A 24,288-nucleotide genomic window follows, 5' to 3' on the forward strand; every position below is an offset into this window, starting at 1 on the left:
AGGTAATTCCGACGATAATAATACGAGACCTACCTGAGAGATATTTAGGAATAACAGTGTAGATACACGTTAATATTGTTTTTACTAATAAGTAATGATGAACTTGAGAAAGCACCCGCCGTTAAATTCGGGATTAATTTCCAAGGTTTTCTTCAGTCGCAAGTATTATGTCCTCCCGCGCTAATTAAAGCCCATACTCGTGCCGTTCTTAAATACGCCATCCTTTGGCCACATTACAACAATTTAGCTATGACAAAAACCATCAGTTACATTCTGAAAAGTTAGAAAAAACGCGCACTAATACCATTCATAATATACGTGTTAGGTTTAAGATATCGGGTAGATGATTCATGTCAGCCGGTTGCACCCGGCAACAGTCTTGTCAATCGGAATATAGCTATACTATAAACTGCCGTGTCTCGTTTCTCGGCAACCTTTTCCCTCCAAAATACGACACGAATACGAGTCAAGATAAAGATAATTTACGTATTTGGTAGTTTCAATAAAATGCTGGCTAGCATACGGTCACGGCAAAATCGTTGTAATAGTTTTTATTTATACAATTTATTTGAAGGCAATATTTTTTTCAAAACATAGTCATTGCTATCAAAAGCGACATTAACTTACATCGTGTCCTACAATGCATGAGATTAATTGAAATTAATTTTACTATTTGATTTCCTCTTTATACAAATAATTACGCTATGACTACTATATGTTCACTTATAATAAAAATCTAAAATAATTTCTTAGCTTAATATTAGACGTGTGTAAAAATGGTCAAGATTAAACTAAAATCATTTCAATTTACCAAATCAAATCGTCAATTTAAATATATTAGGATAGTTTAAAAACGCTGAAATAACATACAGTACAATACTTAATATTAAATTAACACGCGAATTACTTTCCGAGAACTCAAATAGTCGATTAGTTATTCTTTTATAATTGTAACTTTAAGTTAACGAATCCAGGTCAGTATTTTCATGTAGGTATTGTAACTTCCAACTATATTTTAATAAAAAAGCACTCCAGAATCGAAAATACTGTCCTATAACCTGTAATATCTACATTTAATAGGGCTTCATCTTTAATAACATTTCAAAGCTGCGTAAATCAATTTAATCAATCACCGATTAAATTCTCCACCTAACTTAACCATCGAACAACAAGCTTAGCAACATGATTATGTATATTCCTACACGCAATGACACTTATAAAACTAATTAATTTAATAACAACATCGATACAAAGCTATCACTATTTACATAAAATTCGAAATCATAAATTGCCTCCATCCACTCCCACCGATACTCCAAGGATTCATTTGCAATTATGTATATGTATTTTGTTGGCCCTGTAATACTGACTCACATGAAAACATAATTGACTCGTCCGCTGTTTACAAACATCCAGAAACACTCCACACACGAATATAATATTGAGAATCATTAACACTTCCAGCCATCGCAAGGAGATAGTGTCCACGTCGCTTATCCTGGCATCCATTCATCCGGTCCATTAAAAAATCACGTATAAACTGCTTTGAGCCTTTGACACGTCACTAGTATGAAATGCATAGCACTGTCTGTTCCCGACCGTCCCGGCGCCGCAGTTTAAACTGCAACAAAAACATTAGGTTAATTTTGTCAACGTAATTTTGGCACAAGTTCAAACGTACTTCCTTAAATTTAAATCGAACGGCAGCTAAAAATAGCCGCATTTTTAACCGACTTCAATTTCATAGAAGGAGGGGGTTCTGTATTCGGTTGTAGCAATTTTTTTTTTTATGTATGTTCACCGATTATTCCGAGACCGGTCCGATTTGAGTAATTCTTTTTTTGTTCGAAAGGCGCTACTTCCAAGTTGGTTCCATATTAATCTGGTTCTGATCTGATGATGGGATCCCTGAGGAATTGAGGGAACTCCTTAATTTTTAAAGGCACATACATGTATGGTGATTTTTGTCGTATAAATTCTATCGTAAGGCAGTTCGTACAGAATGATTAACAAAGTAGACCAATCAGAAGAAGAACTCACCCTGGTCGAAGGTGCTCGGGTTGATGTAGGAGAGCAGGTCGCTGTCGCTCATGTCCGTCAGCCCCTGCACGGGCGCCGTCATCTCCTGCGACACGGCCTGCGACACGGCTTGCGACACGGCCTGCGACACGGCCTGCGTGACGGCCTGCGACACGGCCTGCGACATGGCCGACAGCGGCGGGTCGGCCGCCGGCTCGCTCGGGCTCGGCTGCTCCGGCATCTGCATCGCGGCGCCGCCCGCGCTCTCCGTCGTCAGAATGTTGGCGGTGTTGATCGCCGACGTCACGAGCGCGTTCATGGTCGAGTCTGACGTCAGGATCTCCGCGGCGGCGTTCAGGATCATGGACTTGACGGCGGCGGGCGGCGTCTTCACCGACGACGTCAGCTCCGTCATCATCATGAGCTCCTCCTGCGACGGCGGCGGCGCCTGCATCACCATGCGCTGCCCGCCGTCGCACAGCATGCTCGGGGACACTTGGGGGTTTAAGATCACGTCCGGAGACATCGCCGATGGCGGGAGAGGGGCCATCAGGGTGTCGTGAGGCGACACGGAGCCGACCGCCGCCGTCGGGCTGAGCAGCACGTCGGACGCGTGCGACGTCGTCGAGGACGACGTGGACGCGCCGGAGAGGTGGTCTTCCACGCGGGAGTTGACCAGCTCGTCGAGTTTGGCCGCGTCGGCCGGCAGCATCACCGCCGTCGCTTTCATCGCGTCCTCCACCAGGGCCTCCATGTGTGCGGTCTGTTGCGCGATGCGCTGCTCTATCTGGTCGGTCTCCATCTCCATCTTGGTGATAGTGAAAGGGTTGAACGGCTCGGCCGGCCGCCGCTGCGGCTGCGACATGTGGCCGAAGGTCAGCAGGCCGGGTTCGGCGGCGGCCTGCATGCTCGCGTCGGTGATCATCAGCTCGCGGTTCAGCGCCTTCATGTCCTGCTGCATCGGCATCGCGTTGTTCTTGGCGGAGATGAGCCGCCGCATCGGGTCCATGGCCATCGGCATCGGCATCGACGCGGGGTACATCTGGCCGCCCGGGTCGTCCGAGTTGAAGATGGCGGCGGTGACGGACTCGACCATCTTGTCGGTCTGCACCTGGTTCTGGATGGCCTGCAGCTGCTGGGTGAAGGAGGCGAGGGGGGAGGGGGGCTCGCTCTGCGGGGCGGCGGGAGGGGACAGTTTGATGGCGTCGTAGGCGGCGCCGAAGGAGGAGCCGTCGCGGCTCGCCTCGGCCTTGAGGCGGAGGTCGACCACCTTCAGGTCGTCGGAGAGGCGCTCGGGCCCCTCGGGGCCGCAGGAGTCGGCGTGGTCGTGGAGGCTGTGCTGGCTGGAGTCGTCCTGCAGCTCGGCCTTGAGCCCTAGCGGCTCGTGCGGGTCGGGCAGGATGAGCGAGGGCCGGCGCGCGGGCAGCGCGGGCGGCGGCATCATGGCGCCGCCCGCGCCGCCCCACACGAGCACGGGCCGGGCGCCGGCGTCGTCCGCACCTGCACCTGCACCTGCACCTGCACCTGCACCTGGGGCGACACGGAACACGGGGTCATTACAACGGCAGGGCGGGCGGGGCCAGCCTAACTAGGTGCCTCGGGGCTGGCGGGCACTGGGCAGCTAGCTACGTGTGGGTGGAGTCTGTACCTACAGTCAGTCTGAAGTGTTCGTGAGCAGTGAGTTCGTCTCGTATACTGAGAGTGCGTGCAATACTAGTTTCGCCCACAGTCAATTAATAAATTCGAATGAAAATCATAGACTTCATTATGTGTGAATATGTTGCGTATTATATGAATAAGTGTTATTTTTAATTGTGTCGTGTGTGGAAGTCCTTTCCTAGCTGAACTAAGATTATTAAATATTTAGAGAGCTTAAACTTCTAAACGAACGACATAAAAGACTCTTGTACCTATAGCTGACCTATAACTGTAATATTTTTCACATAGCTTGGGTACGGTGACACTTTGTCATCTAAATACATATATTCAATGTTTTGCGTTTTAAGGTTATAAATTGTATGGAGATGTCTGGATTTGTCAGGTATCATTTTGTTATGAATTAAATATGTATGTGTTTGTTATAACTTATATAAGAGAAATGTTGGTAAGATACAAATATAAAAATGAAATGAACCAAATAGTAAGTGCAATTCGAATTCTGTTTATTTATATTTTTTAATAAAATTCAGAGCTAGTGAAGTAGTTAGTACCTAACGTGTTAAATATAAGGTATAAATATAACAATGCAAATTAGATACTTATATCAGGGAATTAAGATTATTCATAGTTGTAATTATGAACTTAATATCGTTTTATTGTGTCGTCGTAGGTACATACTTTTAATATTTTGACAACGCAATTAATAAAGAAAATCCCGATGGACAAAAACGGACTTCAATATTTCGTGTGCGTCTCGTGTAGTCACATAAATGTTGTTTCGTATGTTTGTCATGTTGTGTGTGGTTGTGTGTGTCAGTACCGTGCTGGAGTCGCGCGGCGGCCGGCGGCGCCCCTCTACCTAGACAGACCTAGCTTGAACAGAAGGGAAAAAAAGAAAGGAATACGCCAGTTACGCATCAGTCATTTCTTCCAAAAAGTTCATATGTTGTACTGCGAACATAATGTAGCATGCAACACTCATGGCAGCTAATGTTTGCGACATTACGGAAGCAATATCATACGGTATCACCGCCTGAGCCTCTGTCAATAATTAAAAAAAAGTTAAACCATAAACAAAAGTAGCATTGTTTTTACACTGACAGAGACTTGGGCGCAACGTGGCTACAACAATCAACATCAAAGGAAAATTCAAACAATTCAACTAAGTAATATTATCATGAAATTATTAATCATGGCCTGCTTAAGCCACAGGACAGATTAAATCAATTACTTTGTTCTTCAAACAATTAAAATAATGTATTTATTTTGAACTTAAGAATAATCTGGGAAAACCTTTACAAAGGTATTCCCATAATGTTCATTTTTTAGCCATTAGGTACATATTGATCCTGTTTCAACTTAAATACAAGTACACATATAAAAAATTATTAATTAGTACATTAGTGTACACAAAGCTACTTATAAAGCTGGTGTAATATCTAGCTTTATACAAGACGAATATATTCTATAGTTAAGTACGAACCACATTGACAGCAATTTGATAAATAAACACCAAGTTAATTTAGGAAAGCGATGTTATGCTACGTAGTTAATTTATTGTAAATTTGTAGGCGGTTTGCATTATTCGAACAAGATATTTCGTTAATGTGTTAGTTTCAATGACGCCATCTTGTTTAATTTCGACTTCACATAGTCTTTTTGTTACCTTTTAAATAAAATACTACGATATGTATTTAGTGTTGCCACTTTCATTTATCGAATCAACTAACAAACCACAAACAAGAATCCAACTTTTTTTTAAATCCGACATATATGTGTCGTTTCAAAATGGCGGCATAACCTAAAAGCGCAAGCCCAAGCTCCCTTGCGGCTGGTTTTACCTTGCGCGTGGTGTCTGGTGCAGTGCTGCGGGCCCGTGTCCAGGGCCGGGGGGGTGTACGTGAAGTTGTGGGGCTCCGACGCCTTGCCGCCCGACCGGACGAAAAGTTGTACGGGAACGGGCTCGGTGATGTCCGAGCGGATGTACGGCGGCACGCAACACACTAGGTGTGTCTACAAGGACAATTTAACTATTGCAACATAATTGATATATGTAATTCAAAACCCTTAAGTGTACAGGATGGTGTTCAGTATGGATTAAACGAGGGCCAATGATAGACCTCACAGCTTTCGACAGCTTTCGGTTTGACCCCCATGTATATGTATGTTCAATTTCGCCGAAACAATTTACAAACATTTTCTCGCCAATAACCGATCAGTTAACGTATCTTCCCAAATATAAGAACTAATCACAACTTCGATGATTCATCCGCTATTGATTATCTGTCTACATATTGTAGTTCGATTTGGTGTGGTTATTAATGTGTTTTAAAGCGTCGGTTAATATTTACGGTAGAGGCAATTTAAATTTGAGATTACGAATGATAAGCTGTTCTGAACTATTTTGTTTGACGCACTCAATTCAGGATTTAGGTATACATATGTGTCGTTTTCAAGCAAAAGGTACCACATTGTCGCTTGTCATAAGGACGCTCTGACCAATTTCGTATAAAGATACAAGCAATTTATAAATATAATGCACTAAGGCAGCTTTCGATACGTCGCCACGACGTGTTGGAATAATCTGCCACCACCTTTAAGAAACTGTACTTCGACAGCAACTTTTAAAAGCAAGATTAAAAAGTATTTAATTGATCTTCAAACTTTCAACACATGAGCTGAGGTACGGTGCTAGATGTTATTATTATAATTTTATAGTTATTAAGTTTGTTCCAAGTTTTAAGTTTACAAACAAGTACCAGTAGTTCACCTACTCTCTAATTGTTCAAAGCACAAACCCACTTTCTCCCACATGTTAGCTTAGTTTTGTTTTATTTAATTTAATTGTGTTTTCCCTGGATGCCCTGAAAACCAGCGCCATGGCTAAATATCTTAGTCATCGGCATATGCTGAGTGACATCCATTTTGGTGCTAGAATATATTAGAATAAGATGTAATAGGTTACGTTTTATGTTTTTCACCAAATAAAGTATTTCTATTTCTATTTTCGTCCATAAGGACGAAATAAAACGACAATGTGGTACCTTTTGTTTGAAAACGTCATATATATGGTAAAACATTTAAAATTTGAGTGGTTTCTGAATAGGATGGAGTTCAAACCTCCCAGCAGGACCACTAGAGAGTTGTCAGACTTGAGCACAGTAAAGTTACCTGTTGAAGGAACTCCTTGTCGGGAACGACTTCATCCTCCCATACGCTTCGTCCGTCCTGACGATGGCAGAACACGACTCTTGTCTCCTTGAGAAAATTCTTTCCTAATAGGTACAGTTCCAGCCCTCCCGTCGCCGGACTGGACACTAGAGACTTTCGACACACTTCCGGTACGCCGGGGGGTTGCGCTGCAAAAATAATTGATACCTATTAGCAACATCGATTTAAAAAGGATTTAGTTTAGAAGTAGGTAATTAATTCTGCGTCAGAATGTACATATTTTGATGGAAATGATGTGATACGATTAGCGTTAGTACTTGCTTTCAGAGTCCTGACATTTAATTACAACACTGATCACAAGTCGTGTCTTTTGGATCTTTGTCAATCTTGTTAGGCTTTTCAGTCGCACCATGGCGGTAAATGTCTGTACGGTAATATAACGCTACTCCAGTGCGATTCACTGAGACAATGCATTTTTGATTCTCAAGTGTAGGTAGAACGTAGCGGGTTCGTACTCACTGCATATGATCTGCGTGGAGCACACTTGTAGCATTTCGGTCTGTCCGTCCGTGTTGACCATTTCCGTCCGGAACACCATGCGACAGTGGACTTGTTACAGTATGGAAACTTAGGTGACACTCACTGCATATGATCTGCGTGGAGCACACTTGCAGGGTCTCGGTCTGTCCGTCCGCGTTGACGATCTCTGTCCGGAACACCATGCGACAGTGGACGTGTTACAGTATGGAACCTTAGGTGACACTCACTGCATATGATCTGCGTGGAGCACACTTGCAGGGTCTCTGTCTGTCCGTCCGCGTTGACGATCTCCGTCCGGAACACCATGCGACAGTGGACTTGTTGCAGTATGGAACCTTAGGTGACACTCACTGAATATGATCTGCGTGGAGCACACTTGCAGGGTCTCGGTCTGTCCGTCCGCGTTGACGATCTCCGTCCGGAACACCATGCGACAGTGGACATGTTACAGTATGGAACCTTAGGTGACACTCACTGCATATGATCTGCGTGGAGCACACTTGCAGGGTCTCTGTCTGTCCGTCCGCGTTGACGATCTCAGTCCGGAACACCATGCGACAGTGGACTTGTTACAGTATGGAACCTTAGGTGACACTCACTGCATATGATCTGCGTGGAGCACACTTGCAGGGTCTCGGTCTGTCGATCCGCGTTGACGATCTCTGTCCAGAACACCATGCGACAGTGGACGTGTTACAGTATGGAACCTTAGGTGACACTCACTGCATATGATCTGCGTGGAGCACACTTGCAGGGTCTCGGTCTGTCCGTCCGCGTTGACGATCTCGGTCCGGAACACCATGCGACAGTGGACTTGTTACAGTATGGAACCTTAGGTGACACTCACTGCATATGATCTGCGTGGAGCACACTTGCAGGGTCTCGGTCTGTCCGTCCGCGTTGACGATCTCGGTCCGGAACACCATCCGGCAGCGGGTGGACTTCTTCTTGCCGCGCGACACGTGCGCCGCCGGCCCGCCCAGCTCGCCGAACCGGTGCTCCACGTCCACGTTACGCTCCTGCGAGACAAACGTAGGCCACATTATTGTTACCGATTAATTAGTTATCGCTATAGGTCTAGACCACTAGGGTCTACATAGACCTCATGGTAAAGCGTCGGATACACTCTAACTGGCGCGCAACTGCGCAATCAATTTAATTGTTTAAACGATGAATAAGATAAGATAAGATAAGATAAGATACATTTATTGATAAAATTGTACAAATTTTACACGTCAATTCAGCCATACTATAATATACAATGTCAACCATATAATTATAATAAATTTATACTACGTTACAATATCTGGTTATATCATGTTGTCTGGAAGAGATCGCTCTTTAGCGATAAGGTTGCCTTTTGTTTACCTCTGTCTATGTATAGTATATGTGTTTCCTTGTAATTTGTGCAATAAAGAGGGTTTGTATTGTGCTCGTATTGTATAATATAACATACCAATCAACATTCTATTGGTTTTTCCTATGTTAAAAAATAATTATATTACTTGTTACTAGATAGTTGTATTAAATATGCTTTACCACTATCATAGTCACAGGTAAAAAAATCTTATGAAAAGTAGGTAAGGAACGATTTATGGAATGTTAAAAATCCAAAGAGTTTACAAAATTTTGTTTTAACTGTTCTTTTTGCCATCTGTATTTCCACTTCTAGAGGTATCATCACATTGTTAATAAATAAGTATTCTTTAGTTTATCAAGGTTTATTTAGAAATAATAAGTATCAAAGCAGCTTTTAATATTCTCTCCAAAACCTGTACGACGTACAATACATATAATATGATTTGCACCTGATGAACATAGCAACGTAACAATTTGTCATTGTCAACATCAGCAATAGCATACACAACAAAATTACTTTACTTAATTACTTAACACAATATTATATAAGGTATAATTTTAACGAAGAGATTAGCGACAGTTGATCATGTGTTGCGAGGGAAGCGTGTAATTGGGCGATAACGTATCACCGGCCTTCACCTCAATCTCGAAGCTTCTTAGCTCAGGTCAATGAGTATAATAATATATGTATAGTAAGCTCAGGTCACCAGTGCGAACCAAAGCTAAATTTATCCGTTAGCGGAAATATTGGCAGAAAATGCTTAGGCATAACTAACCTAAGCACTTTGCTGTAACTGCGTTATGAAAGCCTCTAAGCCACATTAACCATTTTATTCCAACCCCAGGGGGGCAAACTGAAAATTGGTCGAAACTGAAATAATGTATGGAAACTGACTTTTCGTTGCATCTGTCATCCTGCCATCCTGCCCGCCCCCCAGGTAGGCATACCTCTGGACTTATGAACAAGGAAATAATAAACGAACCTCGAAATATAACTAATTGCTTCCAAAATGACTATGATCTTACCACCACGGACCATTGTCGTAAGTATTTGCTTTGGCTATTAAGTAGGCTGTCAAGAAATCAGGCTTCGTAGATCTGTTATCCTCAACATTTATCTTCTTGCATCAAACGACGTCGCTATAAAGATTACCCCTTAAAACGTTAACATACAGGTAAAAAAGGTAATCGTCGACGTTTCACCATCTAGTAACCAACCATCACGTGTTCGAAGATAACCCAGACTCCACGATCAGCAGTGATATGGTCGGGCTGTTGCCAACCGAGCCAGCCTCGCGCCGGACTGGCCTATCTCCTGTTTATAAAACAAACACACCCCACTCACGTGAACCTTTGACGCAGATTCGTGGGTATTGTGTAATGTTTTGACGATAATGGACAGGTCAGTGGTCAGCATGGGTCGTAAATCTTATCGAAAATCTCGCTTTTGTACTAGTTCTTTAGATAGGTTGGATTAATAGTAAAAAAATTCAATGTCAAGTTCAACGAGTTATGAAACAAGTAAATTCAGTAGAATTTAGGTTACCGGTCTTTTGCGGTTTTTCAGTCCCTACTACAAATTCTGCGCATTGTAGTAAGTATAAGTGCTAACTTATACCCTTCTAACTAGATTTTGTTACTTATAAAATTCAACATGTGTCATCCCTATTCAATAAGGCCGGGTGTGAGAATGATACTTCCACAAATACTCCCAAAGAACTAATTATAACACGGACCGGTCTGGCCTAGTAGGTAGTGACCCAGTGACCCTGCCTGTGAAGCCGATGGTCCTGGGTTCGAATCTCGGTAAGGGCATTTATTTATGTGATATTTGTTTCATCGTCGCCTAGCACCCATAGTACAAGCTTTGTTTAGTTTGGGACTAGGTTGATCTGTGTAAGATGTCCTCTAATATTTATTTATTTATTTCATAGTAGTAAATATACCATAGAAGACGCAAATGCATCTACCTCGCGTGTCCTAACCCTGACCAAGCGTCGAGGTTGACCGTCGCTCTTTACAGTCCACGCGCGTCAGTTGTTGCAGCCGGACGTCCGTGAAAACTTAAATGCTTCGTTGCATGATAATTAACTGCAACAGCCCAAAAATTGCGAGCACCGAAAGGCAAAAACATATTTCCTATCACAGATAAGTAATTTTAAAATGATATTATGCGTAAATTTTGTATGAAAAAATCGGCACGCTTGGTTTCAATACAAATCGTGGTATTTGCGCCATCTAGCGTATATAGGTATATTAAATCTGTGATTTATTTACATGTACGATGAAAACTCGTTAAAACAGTCCGTGCGCGTTCACCTCGCGATAGTGTCGCTATACATCAAGACGATATTAATTGATTCCCTTTGTTGCATCTGCCAATCACACAGCGAACGACCCCGATAGCTTTAAACTATCATATTTGAATAACTTGATTTATTGTTTAGTGGAAATTTCGCAGCGATACTGATTTTAGTACCTACAAGCAAGCATACACGGAGAAAGTGGATAGGTGTCAAATTGTCGACAGGAGAGATAACGTGAATGCTTAAATACACACAGATACATAGAGTAGGTGATAATTTCAAAAAGGCCGTGAGTGAATGTGATTTAAGGCGGTTCCCTGAGCCCGAAGGCGAAAAATCTCCTTATATGATCCTGTTTTTCTAAGAGACGTTGATATTCGTAGACGTGGAAAAAATATATGTAGTTCTTGACTATATTATTTTTAATATCATTTTAATAATCTGGCAAAGCTCTCGACTGGAACACGACCGAGATAAATACAAGGAGGCAAAGAAAGATGCCAAAAGATGTGTGGCACAAACCAGGGCCGAATCACGAGAGGGATTTTACAGAGATCTTGAGAACGCCAAAACGGACGCAGATATCTTTAGGGTAGCTAAAAATAGAAACAGAGCTACATTAGACGTCAAATCCAATAAGTTTATTAAAAGTAAGAACAATACACTACTTACTTCCCATGAAGATATAAATGGCAGATGGTTCGAGTATTATAACGAACTACTCAATGAGGAGTTCCCGAGTCAGGAGTTTAATCCCTTACCACCAGTTCAAGGCCCAATTCACGAGATTACTGTACACGAAGTTAAGCAAGCCGTCAATAAAATGAAAAATCGAAAAGCGCTAGGCCCTGATGAAATTCCGGCCGACCTTTGGAAGGCTGTGGGACCATCAGCAATAGAGTGGCTCACTAAACTTTTTAACATAATACTGGAAAACAAATCTATTCCTGAGGCCTGGCGGCAAAGCTACCTTATTCCATTTTACAAGAACAAAGGGGACATAACTCACTGCTGCAACTACAGGGGGATAAAACTAACCTCACATACTCTTAAACTGTGGGAGCGCATACTAAACAAACGCCTTATGGACATCTGCGTAATTACACCGAATCAATTTGGCTTCACCCCATCAAAATCGACCACAGACGCAATACAGACCATGAGAATACTGACCGAAAAACATCGCGTAAATAAGGAAGACTTGCACTTTATATTCATAGACCTAGAAAAGGCGTTTGATCGGGTACCAAGAAGACTTGTGTGGCAATAAATGAGGGAACATCTAATACCCGAGGATTACATACGCTTGGTTCAGGACACATATTCCAACATCCGCACGAAAGTCAAAAGCCCTACCGGATTAAGCAAAGATTTCGCGGTCGAAGTGGGAGTCCACCAGGGATCAGCGCTAAGCCCCCAATTATTTAATATAGTTATGGATTATATCACAAAACCCATTCAGCAGGAACTGCCTTGGAACCCCCTATATGCCGACGACATTGCGCTTGTTTCTAAATGTGCCGAAGACCTGCAAATAACCCTAACCAAATGGATCACTACTTTAGAAAACGCGGGACTCCGAGTAAGTAGATCGAAAACCGAACACCTTGAATGCAACTATAGCAATGTGGCAAACAGATGCAATCTCTACTACCCGGATGGAACACAAGTACCAAAAGTTAGCCAATTTAAATATCTGGGTTCGGTTATAACAAATGACGCGAAGGTAGAAGTAGACGTTTCCCATAGAATCAATGTCGCATGGCAAAAATGGCGGACACTCACCGGAGTTCTTTGTGATCCACGAATGCCCATACGTACAAAGGGTAAGGTGTACAAAACAGCGGTGAGACCAGCAATGCTGTATGGTGCTGAGTGCTGGCCGGTTAAGGAAACTCACGTCAAAAAGCTACATGTGGCCGAAATGAAAATGCTTAGATGGTCAGGTGGAGTTACAAGAATAGATAAGATACGAAACGAACTTATCAGAGGCAGCTTCAAAGTCAATCCCATCTCCGAAAAACTTACGGAAACGCGACTAAGGTGGTACGGCCATGTTATGCGGAGAGACGACGGCCATGTCGTGCAAAAAGCTCTTGCTCTGCCAGAAGGCAAAACAGGTAGAGGAAGGCCCCCTCTGACGTGGTGGACGAGTATGGCCAAACTATTGGAAAAAGCCCAACTACCCAACCCGACAACTCAAGACAGATCGTCTTGGCGCCGAAGGATAAGGAGAGCCGACCCCACCTAATGTGGGATAAGGCAAAGGAAAAGAAGAAGATCATAGCGTCCGATACACGAATTATGACACTTCGCTCGATACAATTAATTCCCAAAGTAACCTCTAACTCGGACTTTTAATCAAACGTTACTCGGTTATTTATTATTGTTAACAAAAAAAGAAGAAAAAATAATCTTAACTTAAATAGTAATTTCATAGCTTTCGAATTTCGATATTGTAGGGTAACGTTTTTAAAATAAATAAAAATCGACAAAATTCGATCAAAATTGACACTTGGCGCGCATGATCTTTTCCGTTCTTTCTTGCGAAATGTGACAGAGACAGCGGCAAACCGATGGAACGTGCACGATATTTAAGCTAAACTTCTCAAAGAAGATGTTGATGAAGAAGGCGTGAAGTGAACTTCACTTCCCTTCACTTTCTGGGGTATTTTATGACCGTCTTATCTTTTCCCTATTTTAACTAATCCCGGTTGTATCCTAAAGGAGCTCTGGTTTTGGCAAGTTAATCCCAAGATTTGGTGCAGCCCGATTTTATGAAGGTGCAGACCTGACCTGATCTGACCGTATAAAACCCAGAGGAAAAAATTATTAAAGTTCCTAACTCTTATATCTTAAGAGCGTTTTCACATTGTCCGATTCGATATCGGATACGACTACAAAATAGTAAAAACCGGCCAAGTGCGAGTCGGACTCACCCACCTAGGGTTCCGTACTTTTTAGTATTTGTTGTTATAGCGGCAACATATATGCATTATCTGTGAAAATTTCAACTGTCACGGACACGTAAACGGTTCATGAGATACAGCCTGGTGACAGACAGACGGACAGTGGAGTCTTAGTAATAGGATCCCGTTTTTACCCTTTGGGTACGGAACCCTAAAAACTAAAAAGTGCCTTTTTGTATTTTTTTATACATTTAATTATTGTTTGTTGTTCAAATGAAAGCGTTAATGAAAAAAGAAAAGGAATTGATACCATAGGGCGCTTTCTAGCAGCTGCTTTTCTCCAAAGGACATCCGATATCCGATATAGGATCGGACAATGTGAAAACGCTCTAAGCCAGTCTTCACATTGTGTGATAACCGCGTAGCTCCACGGTCCCGTCCTCCTTCCTCTCTTTACTACTTTAGCTAGTTTCTTCTATTCCAAGCCCACCTTGAGAATCTCGACGCAGTCGCAGGTCACCTGCCAGTTCTGCGCCGGTTCCAGGTCGATCTCGATGACCACGGTCCCGTCTTCCTTCCTCTCTTTACAGCTAGTTTCTTCTATCCTAAGCCCACCTTGAGAATCTCGATGCAGTCGCAGGTCACCTGCCAGTTCTGCGCCGGCTCCAGGTCGATCTCGATGACCACGGTCCCGTCCTCCTTTCTCTCTTTACAGCTAGTTTCTTCTATCCTAAGCCCACCTTGAGAATCCCGACGCAGTCGCAGGTCACCTGCCAGTTCTGCGCCGGCTCCAGGTCGATCTCGATGACCACGGTCCCGTCCTCCTTCCTCTCTTTACAGCTAGTTTCTTCTATCCTAAGCCCACCTTGAGAATCTCGACGCAGTCGCAGGTCACCTGCCAGTTCTGCGCCGGTTCCAGGTCGATCTCGATGACCACGGTCCCGTCCTCCTTCCTCTCTTTAAAGCTAGTTTCTTCTATCCTAAGCCCACCTTGAGAATCTCGACGCAGTCGCAGGTCACCTGCCAGTTCTGCGCCGGCTCCAGGTCGATCTCGATGACCACGGTCCCGTCCTCCTTTCTCTCTTTACAGCTAGTTTCTTCTATCCTAAGCCCACCTTGAGAATCCCGACGCAGTCGCAGATCACCTGCCAGTTCTGCGCCGGCTCCAGGTCGATCTCGATGACCACGGTCCCGTCCTCCTTCCTCTCTTTACAGCTAGTTTCTTCTATCCTAAGCCCACCTTGAGAATCTCGACGCAGTCGCACGTCACCTGCCAGTTCTGCGCCGGCTCCAGGTTGATCTCGATGACCACGGTCCCGTCCTTCCTATCTTTACAGCTAGTTTCTTCTATCCTAAGCCCACCTTGAGAATCCCGACGCAGTCGCAGGTAACCTGCCAGTTTCGCGCCGGCTCCAGGTCGATCTCGATGACCACGGTCCCGTCTTCTTTCCTCTCTTTACAGCTAGTGGAGTTTTTGCCTGACACGCGGCATGCTTGGTAGAACATGTGGGGCGCCACCCGCCCTGTATCCGTGCCGATGAATACCTTGAAAAGAATACTCAAATGTTACTCTAGAATGTGGCCGGGTGGTCTAGTGGTCAGGACGTTAGCCGCGTTAGCTGAAGACTTCGATTCCACCGGTGGACTTGGTCACTTTTTCTTTAGTGTATGATCTCTATTTCAGTTTATAATGTTACTCTAGAATGTATGATTAAATTAAAAATAAAAATAAAACCCAATGCAATGACAACCCTTTACAAATTCGGACGATGGCTTCCTTGTAATCTATAGGAGTTGGATGTGAAATTTTAGTCTTATAGCGAGCGTGCACTGCTTGCATGAACTATAGGGGGCAGCACAGAAGCCGTCAGATTTTTGGCGCGACGCGTAAATGTGTAGTTTATGCTTCCGATGTAGCCCACGTACTATGCATTAGAAAACGAACGAGAACGGTTAGATTAGATGGTAGTACTTGCTTTGGTAATCACAGATCCTGCGCCGCGCACGGTCCATGTACTAGGGAAGTACAAGGGCATTTGTATTGTGTTTCAGTAGTAATTTCTTTGTATATAACAGTTTTGCTTCATTCACGGTTAGTTTCACTAGACTTATCACAGCAGGAGCTCAAAAACAATACAAAAGGTAATCACGGTCTATATCCCGGTCAATATAAGTCTAGTGAATTTCTTTGTATATCAGTAAACGGGAAAAATGTAATAAATGAGTAATTTTGTCATTGTTTATCAAATGGTATCTAATTATACACGAACAGCACACAACAAACTATACTACCTAAGTATATATGGGTTAATAACGGTCGGTTAAGTGTACTTGTGAGATTCGTTGCCCAAAATAGTCTGAACTAGTAAACTAGTAAACATGTTTGTGTTACAAGTTACAACCCAGGTAGCATTTATACGTCATTATGACGTCAGCGACGTCATTATGACGTAATAATGCCGTCATTATGACGTCGTTGACGTGACTTTGCTACCTGGGAAGGGCAGTCGTTTCATAGGTCTAGGGGATTTCTTATTAAAGGTAACTTTATAGGGACTGTTTTTTCAAGTATTTAATTATTTCTTAAGATAGGTAATTCAAATCAGTTGCACACAGCTTGCCTGTGGATCCTACAACCGATTCATAAGTAAACAATAACTTTTACCCGCCTCATTTAAACGATAAACCACCTATTGTATTCTTATAAATTGTAATATAAAGTAATAGTCACCTGCAGCACCGCAGGCTTGTCGTACCCCACCAACTTGACTATTGGGAACCCGTTCCCGGAGTTATCCTTCACCGCTCCTCTACTGCCCTCCGTTTGATATCTGCCAAAAGAACATTACGTAAGTAAATTAAATCTCGACCCGCTGCACAAGTACATGAGTTATTTATATTTTTATTTCTTTTTTCACCTTAAAATATCAAAATATTACAATATTAATCTTCCATAACTATTCATTTAATTTTCACTCACATAAAGTGTATTATGTTTTTGTTTTTTATATATTTATATTTTACTAATATGTAGGTATTTATATGTTACTCCCTAAGGCCTTGGCAGAATAAGCAGCGTTGGAATTTGCCTCGTTTGCGAATTGCAACAATATGCTGAGACAGGGCCTCTTCCCTACTACACACATTGCTGCACCCAAGTGTGTAATTATTTGTTTTTTAATGTGTATCACGTGTATATAATTTCATCTTGTTTTGTTGTTCTTATCATATTCTCTTTCTTATTTCCTTCATCTTATTGTCCTGTGTATGTGTGCTTTATGGAATAAATGTCTTTCTTCTTCTTCTTCATTTTCCCATACAGTCGATGTAACGTTCTATGTAGAGCGTCAGGAAATTTAACTCCACTCACCTGGCTCTGTGCTGCGTCTCCGGCTGGCACAGTATCTGCAGCTCCACCGTGCCGTCCCTCGACCGGCCTGTCAGCGGCGCGGCCAGCCCCGGCGCGCCCTGCGTCATCGCCACCAGCGCTCTTCTCCTCGCCAAGGCCTGCGCCAGTTTTCCCCCAAACTTCCCTCCCAACTTGCCCCCGAGTTTCCCCCCTAGTTTTCCCCCGGCGAGTTTCCCCCCGCCCGCGTATTTGCCCCCGCTGCCGAGCTTGCCGCACGACCGGTAGTCGGGGTAGTTTAGTCTTGTCTCTGTTTCGGTGCTGGGACTAGATATGCTGCAACTTGCTCGTATTCTGGAAGAGAGGAATCGTATTAGGTAATTCGTCAATCTTTTAAATTAAAAAACCTTATGCATCGCGAGCGGCGCCTGCGTCAAGAATGAGACAAAAAGCAATCGTTGGGCGCATAGAGCCATAGAATGTCGATTCATCGTTACGATATTCATGATTTCACGGGGCTTTGCTGCGATTTTCGATTAAGTAAATCGTTAAAGATATTACACTATCAATCGGTCGTTTTGATCAGTCTGTAAGTTCTGTAACGACGGATTGTACAGATGAATTGTACCATGACACCCTTAACATATCGGTAGTTTTTTGTAGCAAAGAATGTCAGATGGTAATTTATCATGATGATACTCGTACGTAAACAAGCAGTCATGATAGCTGCAAGCTATCGTTTGGATAATCGCAGGCGCTACATACGTGTAGATAATACTACAACAAGACGCTAGTTGCAACGTCTGTAAGTCTAAGTATAGCCGCGGAGACATAAACATACGATATATGAGTAGTTTGATAACTATGTAGCTTACATAATTTAGGCTAGTGCACTGAGTTCTCGTGTCTACGCAAGAAACGTGTACGCACATGGATTAAATAAAAAAGCTTGAACCTACTTCGCCAGGGTCACTAGGAAGATGCTAATCTAAGCCTTAGATTCTAAGGGAAATGTGTACCTAAAATTTGTGACACCTTCAAATAAAAGACTGAGTGACGAGATTTAGAAGAGATTTAAGGTTTAAGGTTTTATCGAATCATCATGACATTATGTTAATATTGTTAGCCCTTTGAGCGTCAACAACCTTAAATACGTCTTAAGTTGTCATAAACGCGTACAGGTACAGGAAAAGCAGTTATTATTTATAAATGACATAACACTTTCAAATTCTACATAAGTAATTTTAAGGTAAATCTAAGCTTTCATGGAACAGACTTTGACGGAACAAAATGTGAACGTCTTGTTTTATAAAAATAATGAGATTTATGAAGACATTCCCACACTTCGTCATTGTAAATGCCATGCAGAGTTCGCTTGGTCCGACTCTATGAAGATTTGAATGTGATTTGAATCAACGGAAATAAAAATGTGGCATTCGTTGTTCTTCGATGAGTGCATAGTGAACTAGCTACACATATGCGTTGTGAAGACAATCACATGCAGTAAACATGCATTTTTACACACATTGATAACGTTAATAATCAACTAGTTGTTATTGCACGCGGAAACGAGGCTTGATTGCGCTGTTAGCAACGATATACTGTGTTACTATCTTATGTTGTATTATACATATTATAATAATTAATAACATACAAGTCGTACAACTAAAGATGGTTCAATATGTACCAAAAGGTGTAAAGAATAAAGATGATTTTGCTTTGGTAAACCAAAAAATTATAACAAAATAAGTGTGATAAGTACACTGTTTTTTATTATTGTTTATCAAGGGACGAGGGTTAAACAAAGTTTGCCGAAATCATCATTTATAAAAGTCAATTATACCAGCCAACATGAGGATACAAAATATTGTCTTCGGTTACCGCGATAGTTACTCATGAAATAAAACTATGAAAACGGATTATATCGCGTATATTGAATTTATAATACATCCCGACGTTTCGAACTCTTTACAGCGTTCGTGGTCAACGGGTGACTACGGGGGATGTATTATAAATTCAACATACGCGATATAATCCGTTTTCATAGTTTTATTTCATGAGGATACAACTCAAAATTTTACTTTTCCATTCTTGCGGATAAAATGTATCTTTGTTTTTTTAAGTCCCCGGCAAGCTAATAGGTTCTCCATACAAACGTAGTTACGCTCTCATTTTAAAACGACTAGCTAGATTGCTTTGAAACTTTGTACTTACAATAGGATAAGGTATATCTAGGTTTGTAATTGGTTTATGTAGGTTCAGATACAATAGCTAAAAATATACAGCGAACTTAAGTTTTTCATACAAAACTTGTTTTTGCTCTATTTCGTTTGTTTTATAAACTGGAGCTGTGCAAAGTTCATTACAATCCCACACGTAGTTTTAGAATGAGAACGAAACTCCGTTTGTATGGGAAGGTGAAATTCGGCCGAGCTTGCCGGGAAAGAGAGCCTTTATATACATATAATAAATGTTTTATCGACAAACATGGCTAACAAGGCAGAATATGAATATTGGAGATATACCTAGATTTTCAATAGTCGAAATTTGTCAGAATACGGTCTCTCTTATCCTACCCTTGCATATACATGTTTATAAACACACGAATTTCCTTTCAATATAACATTCATATTTGGGTAAAAATACGATTGTTTTAGAATGATTGGTATCGTATTCATGGTCTTTTAGTCTGAAATTCGGGATTGATTGAGACACAAGACGCGCCAAGAGCGCAGATAGAAGAAACTACATTGTAGTTGACGAAATATAATTTGCATCAATTGGTCATAAAACATTATCTTTACGAATAAGTACTTACAAAAAGACAAAAGAGGTGTTTAGTGCTTTGCCGCACGTCTCCATATAGTAATAACTAGTTATGATACTTTGTGTTTCTGGGATAATATCGACACGTTATACCTAAGGTAAACGAAACTTTTTTTTTTCCGACACAAATCGTGTTTACTGTGAAATTAATCTTTCTTGACATATTATTTTTATATATAAATAGTATTTGGCTGTGGAATGAGCTCCCTGCCGAGGTTTTCCCGAGGGGCTACACTATGGGGATGGGGTTCTTCAAAAAAGGACATACGTTTTTAAAGGGTGGCAACGCGCATGTAATATCACAGTACAGGTTTTTAAAGAGTCGGCAACGCGCATGTAATATCTCTGGTGTTGCAGGCGTCCATAGGCTACGGTGACTGCTTAACATCAGGTGGGCCGTATGCTTGTTCGCCACCGTGGTATATAAAAAATCTAAGAATTAAAAAGATTGAGTACTTATTAGGAAAACTTAGAATTAAATGTAGAAAAGTTCATTGTTTCATTCAAAGTTCATCAACATTGTTTAGCTCAAGTATACCTTAAGCAAAACCGGCAGCTATGGTTGGTCAAACCAAATTGTCAGTAAATAAAAACAAAAAAAAAACTATACTCATCCTTTTCTTTTGGGTGCTAGTACTAGTGTAAAAGAGCCATTAGCGATAACATTCATCGGTGCAAATAATATTTCTTCGACTATAACTGAAATGTTTAACAAGTCCCACTTGAGAAATTCTGTACCAGTGGGCTGTTACAGAATTTCCCAAGGTATACTTAGCGTGGAACCTACACAGGGGGCATCACGGTAGCGTCGGTCGTAGCGGGCGCAGCGGGCGCGGGCGACGGCGCGTGCGCGTGCGCGGGCGCGGCCTGCATCGGTGCCGAGAACGCATACGCGTCGTTAGCGTCGTCGCACTCAATCTTAACCGCCGCCGCGCACCGCTCCCACTCCTCGGGTTCTCTGCACACACGAGTACTTCGATGTATTGATGTGCTTTGTATGGTTCGTGTGACTGATGCCCGATAGATTAAAGATTGAACGTAGTTTAGCATAAAGAATCAGTACACAGTGAGCATCGTAATCATATCGTATTCATTATCACATGAACGAGATGGTTTTAACTGAAGTCGTAGTCACAGGTCTAGGATAAAAAAATAACCCTTTGAAATTATTGGTATGGGTTCTTTTTGCTAAACTACTATAAAAGTATTTGTTTAATAGTTGTTCCAAAAAAAAATTGAAAACGATACATTACAGTGTTCGAAGACAGAAACCCAGAAAGCAAGCAACCGTATGTACATGTATTAATATACCTAATACCTACATATGTACCTACACTAAGCTCACGTACTGGGAATTGACCGCTTTTGGCGGAGCGTATAGTATTATCTGCCCATAAGAAAATACACATAACGAACTAAAATGATAGTTGTATGAAATTAACTCGTGGTTTGACTAAATATTATTTACTAACGGTTTAAGTATGTCCTATTTTTCGCTTGATAGATGTTAGATGGGTAGCGGCATTAGCCCTACAGAGAAAATGGGCGGTTTCACGATTCGTTTTAGTGTCACTCAATATTACAACATACAATACTCCTACAAATAATTTCACATTACAAAGTTGAGACTGCACTTTGTGAAAAAGAAATGTCACGTAAATATATCAGTTGCATTTCGTCAGGCGAAAACCAAAACTCACTAATTACTCGTACCACTACAAGTTCATAGCCATAGTGAACCGTATTAGTACCACAATAAGGTTGAATTTTTTTTAATTATTTTTTATAACATTTAAAACTTTCGCGTTTTGAACACATAATATTAAATCACATTTACAATCGGGTCTATCGCGAATTTATTTTGATACCTTTATTTACCGACGTTTCGACACAGGTTTCACAGGTCGTGTTCGCGGCTAACTGACGTCCCAGCAAAATGTCAAAACAGAGATCTGTGTGACTACCCGACGAAAAGTGTATTTAAAGTTTGGGGGGTAGACAACACATTTTCAAACCACCCACTACACATAAATGCTAATTATTGTCAATAGTCCGACACGCAACACTCACAACATCCGCGCACACATCCGAAGATAGATCCCATGGCTTTAACTATTTTTTAGTAATTAGTGAGTTATGGTTGTCCCCTGACGATTTGCAAAAAAGACAAGGACAGAGACGTATAAGAGATGGCGCTTTACTCATTTGTTATGAATACATTTCTGTTTAGTTATTAATGTTACAATTTAATGTATTTCTTTACACTTCTGCAAATGGCAGTGAAAACTAAATCAGTTGATAAATCATGCCTTAAAAGTAAGTAAGTAAATTAATTTTATAGATAGACATATTCGTTAAATTTCCATGCGCCTCTGTGTTCTTTTTAATAATCGTGTTTGATATGCTCGTTTTATTAAAAATACCATAATAAAAAAACAGCATGTTTAAGATTTTTACAAAGTAACATTACAACGTCATTTTATTTTGCCGAATTCCAGTAAAATGAAGTTATACCGTCATTAATTAACTGATTGAAGAAAGACTTTAACTTAAAACCTCTTGCACGTTTCAAATCTTAGAGGATATAACTAAACGGAGTAGCCATTAAAGCGGTCCACTGACTATCAGTCCGCCGGACGATGTCGGCCTGTCAGTTAGAACAAAAATTTGACAGTTCCGAACAACTGACAGGCCGATATCGTCCGGCGGACTGATAGTCAGTGGACCGCTTTAATGGCTACTCCGTTTAGTTATATCCTTTAAGATTTGATTTGATTTACCCCTTAACCCCTAAACCCCTCTGTCGAAAATAGTCGGCCAATGGATGATACACAATGTATGGACGTTTATCTGACACGGCTATTTTGACGTTACGTATACATTTGACGTTCCCCTCCCCCGCAAAAATTGGCAGACTTTTTTGGACAGCAAATTACAGACAAGGCGTCTCCGTTGGTTATATCGTCCAAGTTTCAAATTTTATTAAAAGAAAAAAAATGATATTACATACTATTACATACAAGCGGCACAACACGTAGCTACGTAGCTTAGACCGCTTTATATGAAAGGCATAAGCTATTAGTTATTCTGTGGCATAAGGCAAAACATTTAGGTATGAACCGAATCAGTATTTAAAAAAAATATATATTTTTTATAAGTTTTTAAGATGAACTTAATAACCAGTATTGTCAATCTATCAGTCCTTGGTCCATTTTAAGATAATTCGATGCAGATAACAAATTAATTCAATAATCAAGCTAAGTTTGTAACCGCAACGATAAGTGCACGTCGTTTGACGTCACCATGACGTCAATACGCGGGCTTTACCTCTAAACTAGTTCTCAAATGGGGTCAATTGGAGCAGCAAAGCGCAATGGCTATAAACAAGGGATGGAGAAAAGCCTGTTTGACACGTGATGTGACGCAGGGCCGGATTTAGAGGTCTGGAGGCCTCGGGGCAACAAAGGAGTGGAAGACCCCCTGGCCCCAAATTATTTTTCCGAAGTCTCTATTGTGGGGGCCCCTCTTTTGTGGATCCCCTCCCCTAAATCCGGCCCCTTGAGCGTTGTTACAAACTAAAATCTCGATAAAGATGGCGCCACTAAGACTATGGTGCCTGTGAGCACTTGACAGATCTGAATGTCTGCCGCGAATTTCGTAAATCGAAATTCGTGTACAGTAAATATCAAATTTAAAAAACCCACTACGCTATATGCAAAAAAAAAACAATTTTATGCCAAAAATGCCTTACATCATAAGAACCACCGTAAGGAAACTGGCTTTTGCTTTAAATAACCGCATCGAAATCGGTGCCACGATGCCACAGACAGAGAGACAGACATTGTCGTCAAATATATAACACCCCTTTTTGCGACGGGGTTAAAAAGGATATTATTACGAGAGCTTTAATCACATATGGATAAAAGGGTTGTTTTTTAAGCTAACTTTGCGGTTTCACTCACGTACCTATTTTTACGTGGTTTTGCGACGCGGCGCGCTGCAGTACGTGACGCCCGCCCGTCGTGACCGCTACTCACTTAGGCACTGTTAGTGCTTGAGAATGGAGACCTAGACTCTCCGAAACATGTCGCGAGAGTGACTAAAAATAAGTGAGTGAAACCACAAAATCAGCTTAAAGTTAATATGTCTCACG

General features: G+C 41.7%; 1 protein-coding gene across 3 annotated transcripts in view; it reads right to left on the reverse strand.

The window, feature by feature from the left end:
- Positions 1 to 1,108: 1,108 nt before the first annotated feature.
- The window catches only part of LOC134740475 (uncharacterized), a 91,367-nt gene continuing 68,187 nt past the window's right edge, over positions 1,109 to 24,288 (reverse strand). For 2 of the 3 annotated variants that reach the window (XM_063672950.1, XM_063672951.1), the window contains exons 3-11: positions 20,923 to 21,093; positions 17,334 to 17,663; positions 16,695 to 16,794; positions 15,326 to 15,508; positions 8,237 to 8,408; positions 6,850 to 7,037; positions 5,520 to 5,691; positions 2,041 to 3,549; positions 1,109 to 1,621 (exon numbers count right to left, since the gene is read on the reverse strand). In XM_063672950.1, coding sequence (XP_063529020.1) covers positions 1,617 to 1,621; positions 2,041 to 3,549; positions 5,520 to 5,691; positions 6,850 to 7,037; positions 8,237 to 8,408; positions 15,326 to 15,508; positions 16,695 to 16,794; positions 17,334 to 17,663; positions 20,923 to 21,093 — 2,830 coding nt within the window. In that variant the 3' untranslated portion in view covers positions 1,109 to 1,616. The remainder of the gene's footprint in view (positions 1,622 to 2,040; positions 3,550 to 5,519; positions 5,692 to 6,849; positions 7,038 to 8,236; positions 8,409 to 15,325; positions 15,509 to 16,694; positions 16,795 to 17,333; positions 17,664 to 20,922; positions 21,094 to 24,288) is intronic. The other variant, XM_063672952.1, reaches the window with a different exon arrangement.

The sequence above is a fragment of the Cydia strobilella genome, chromosome 4, assembly GCF_947568885.1.
Source record: "Cydia strobilella chromosome 4, ilCydStro3.1, whole genome shotgun sequence".
NCBI lineage: Eukaryota > Metazoa > Arthropoda > Insecta > Lepidoptera > Tortricidae > Cydia > Cydia strobilella.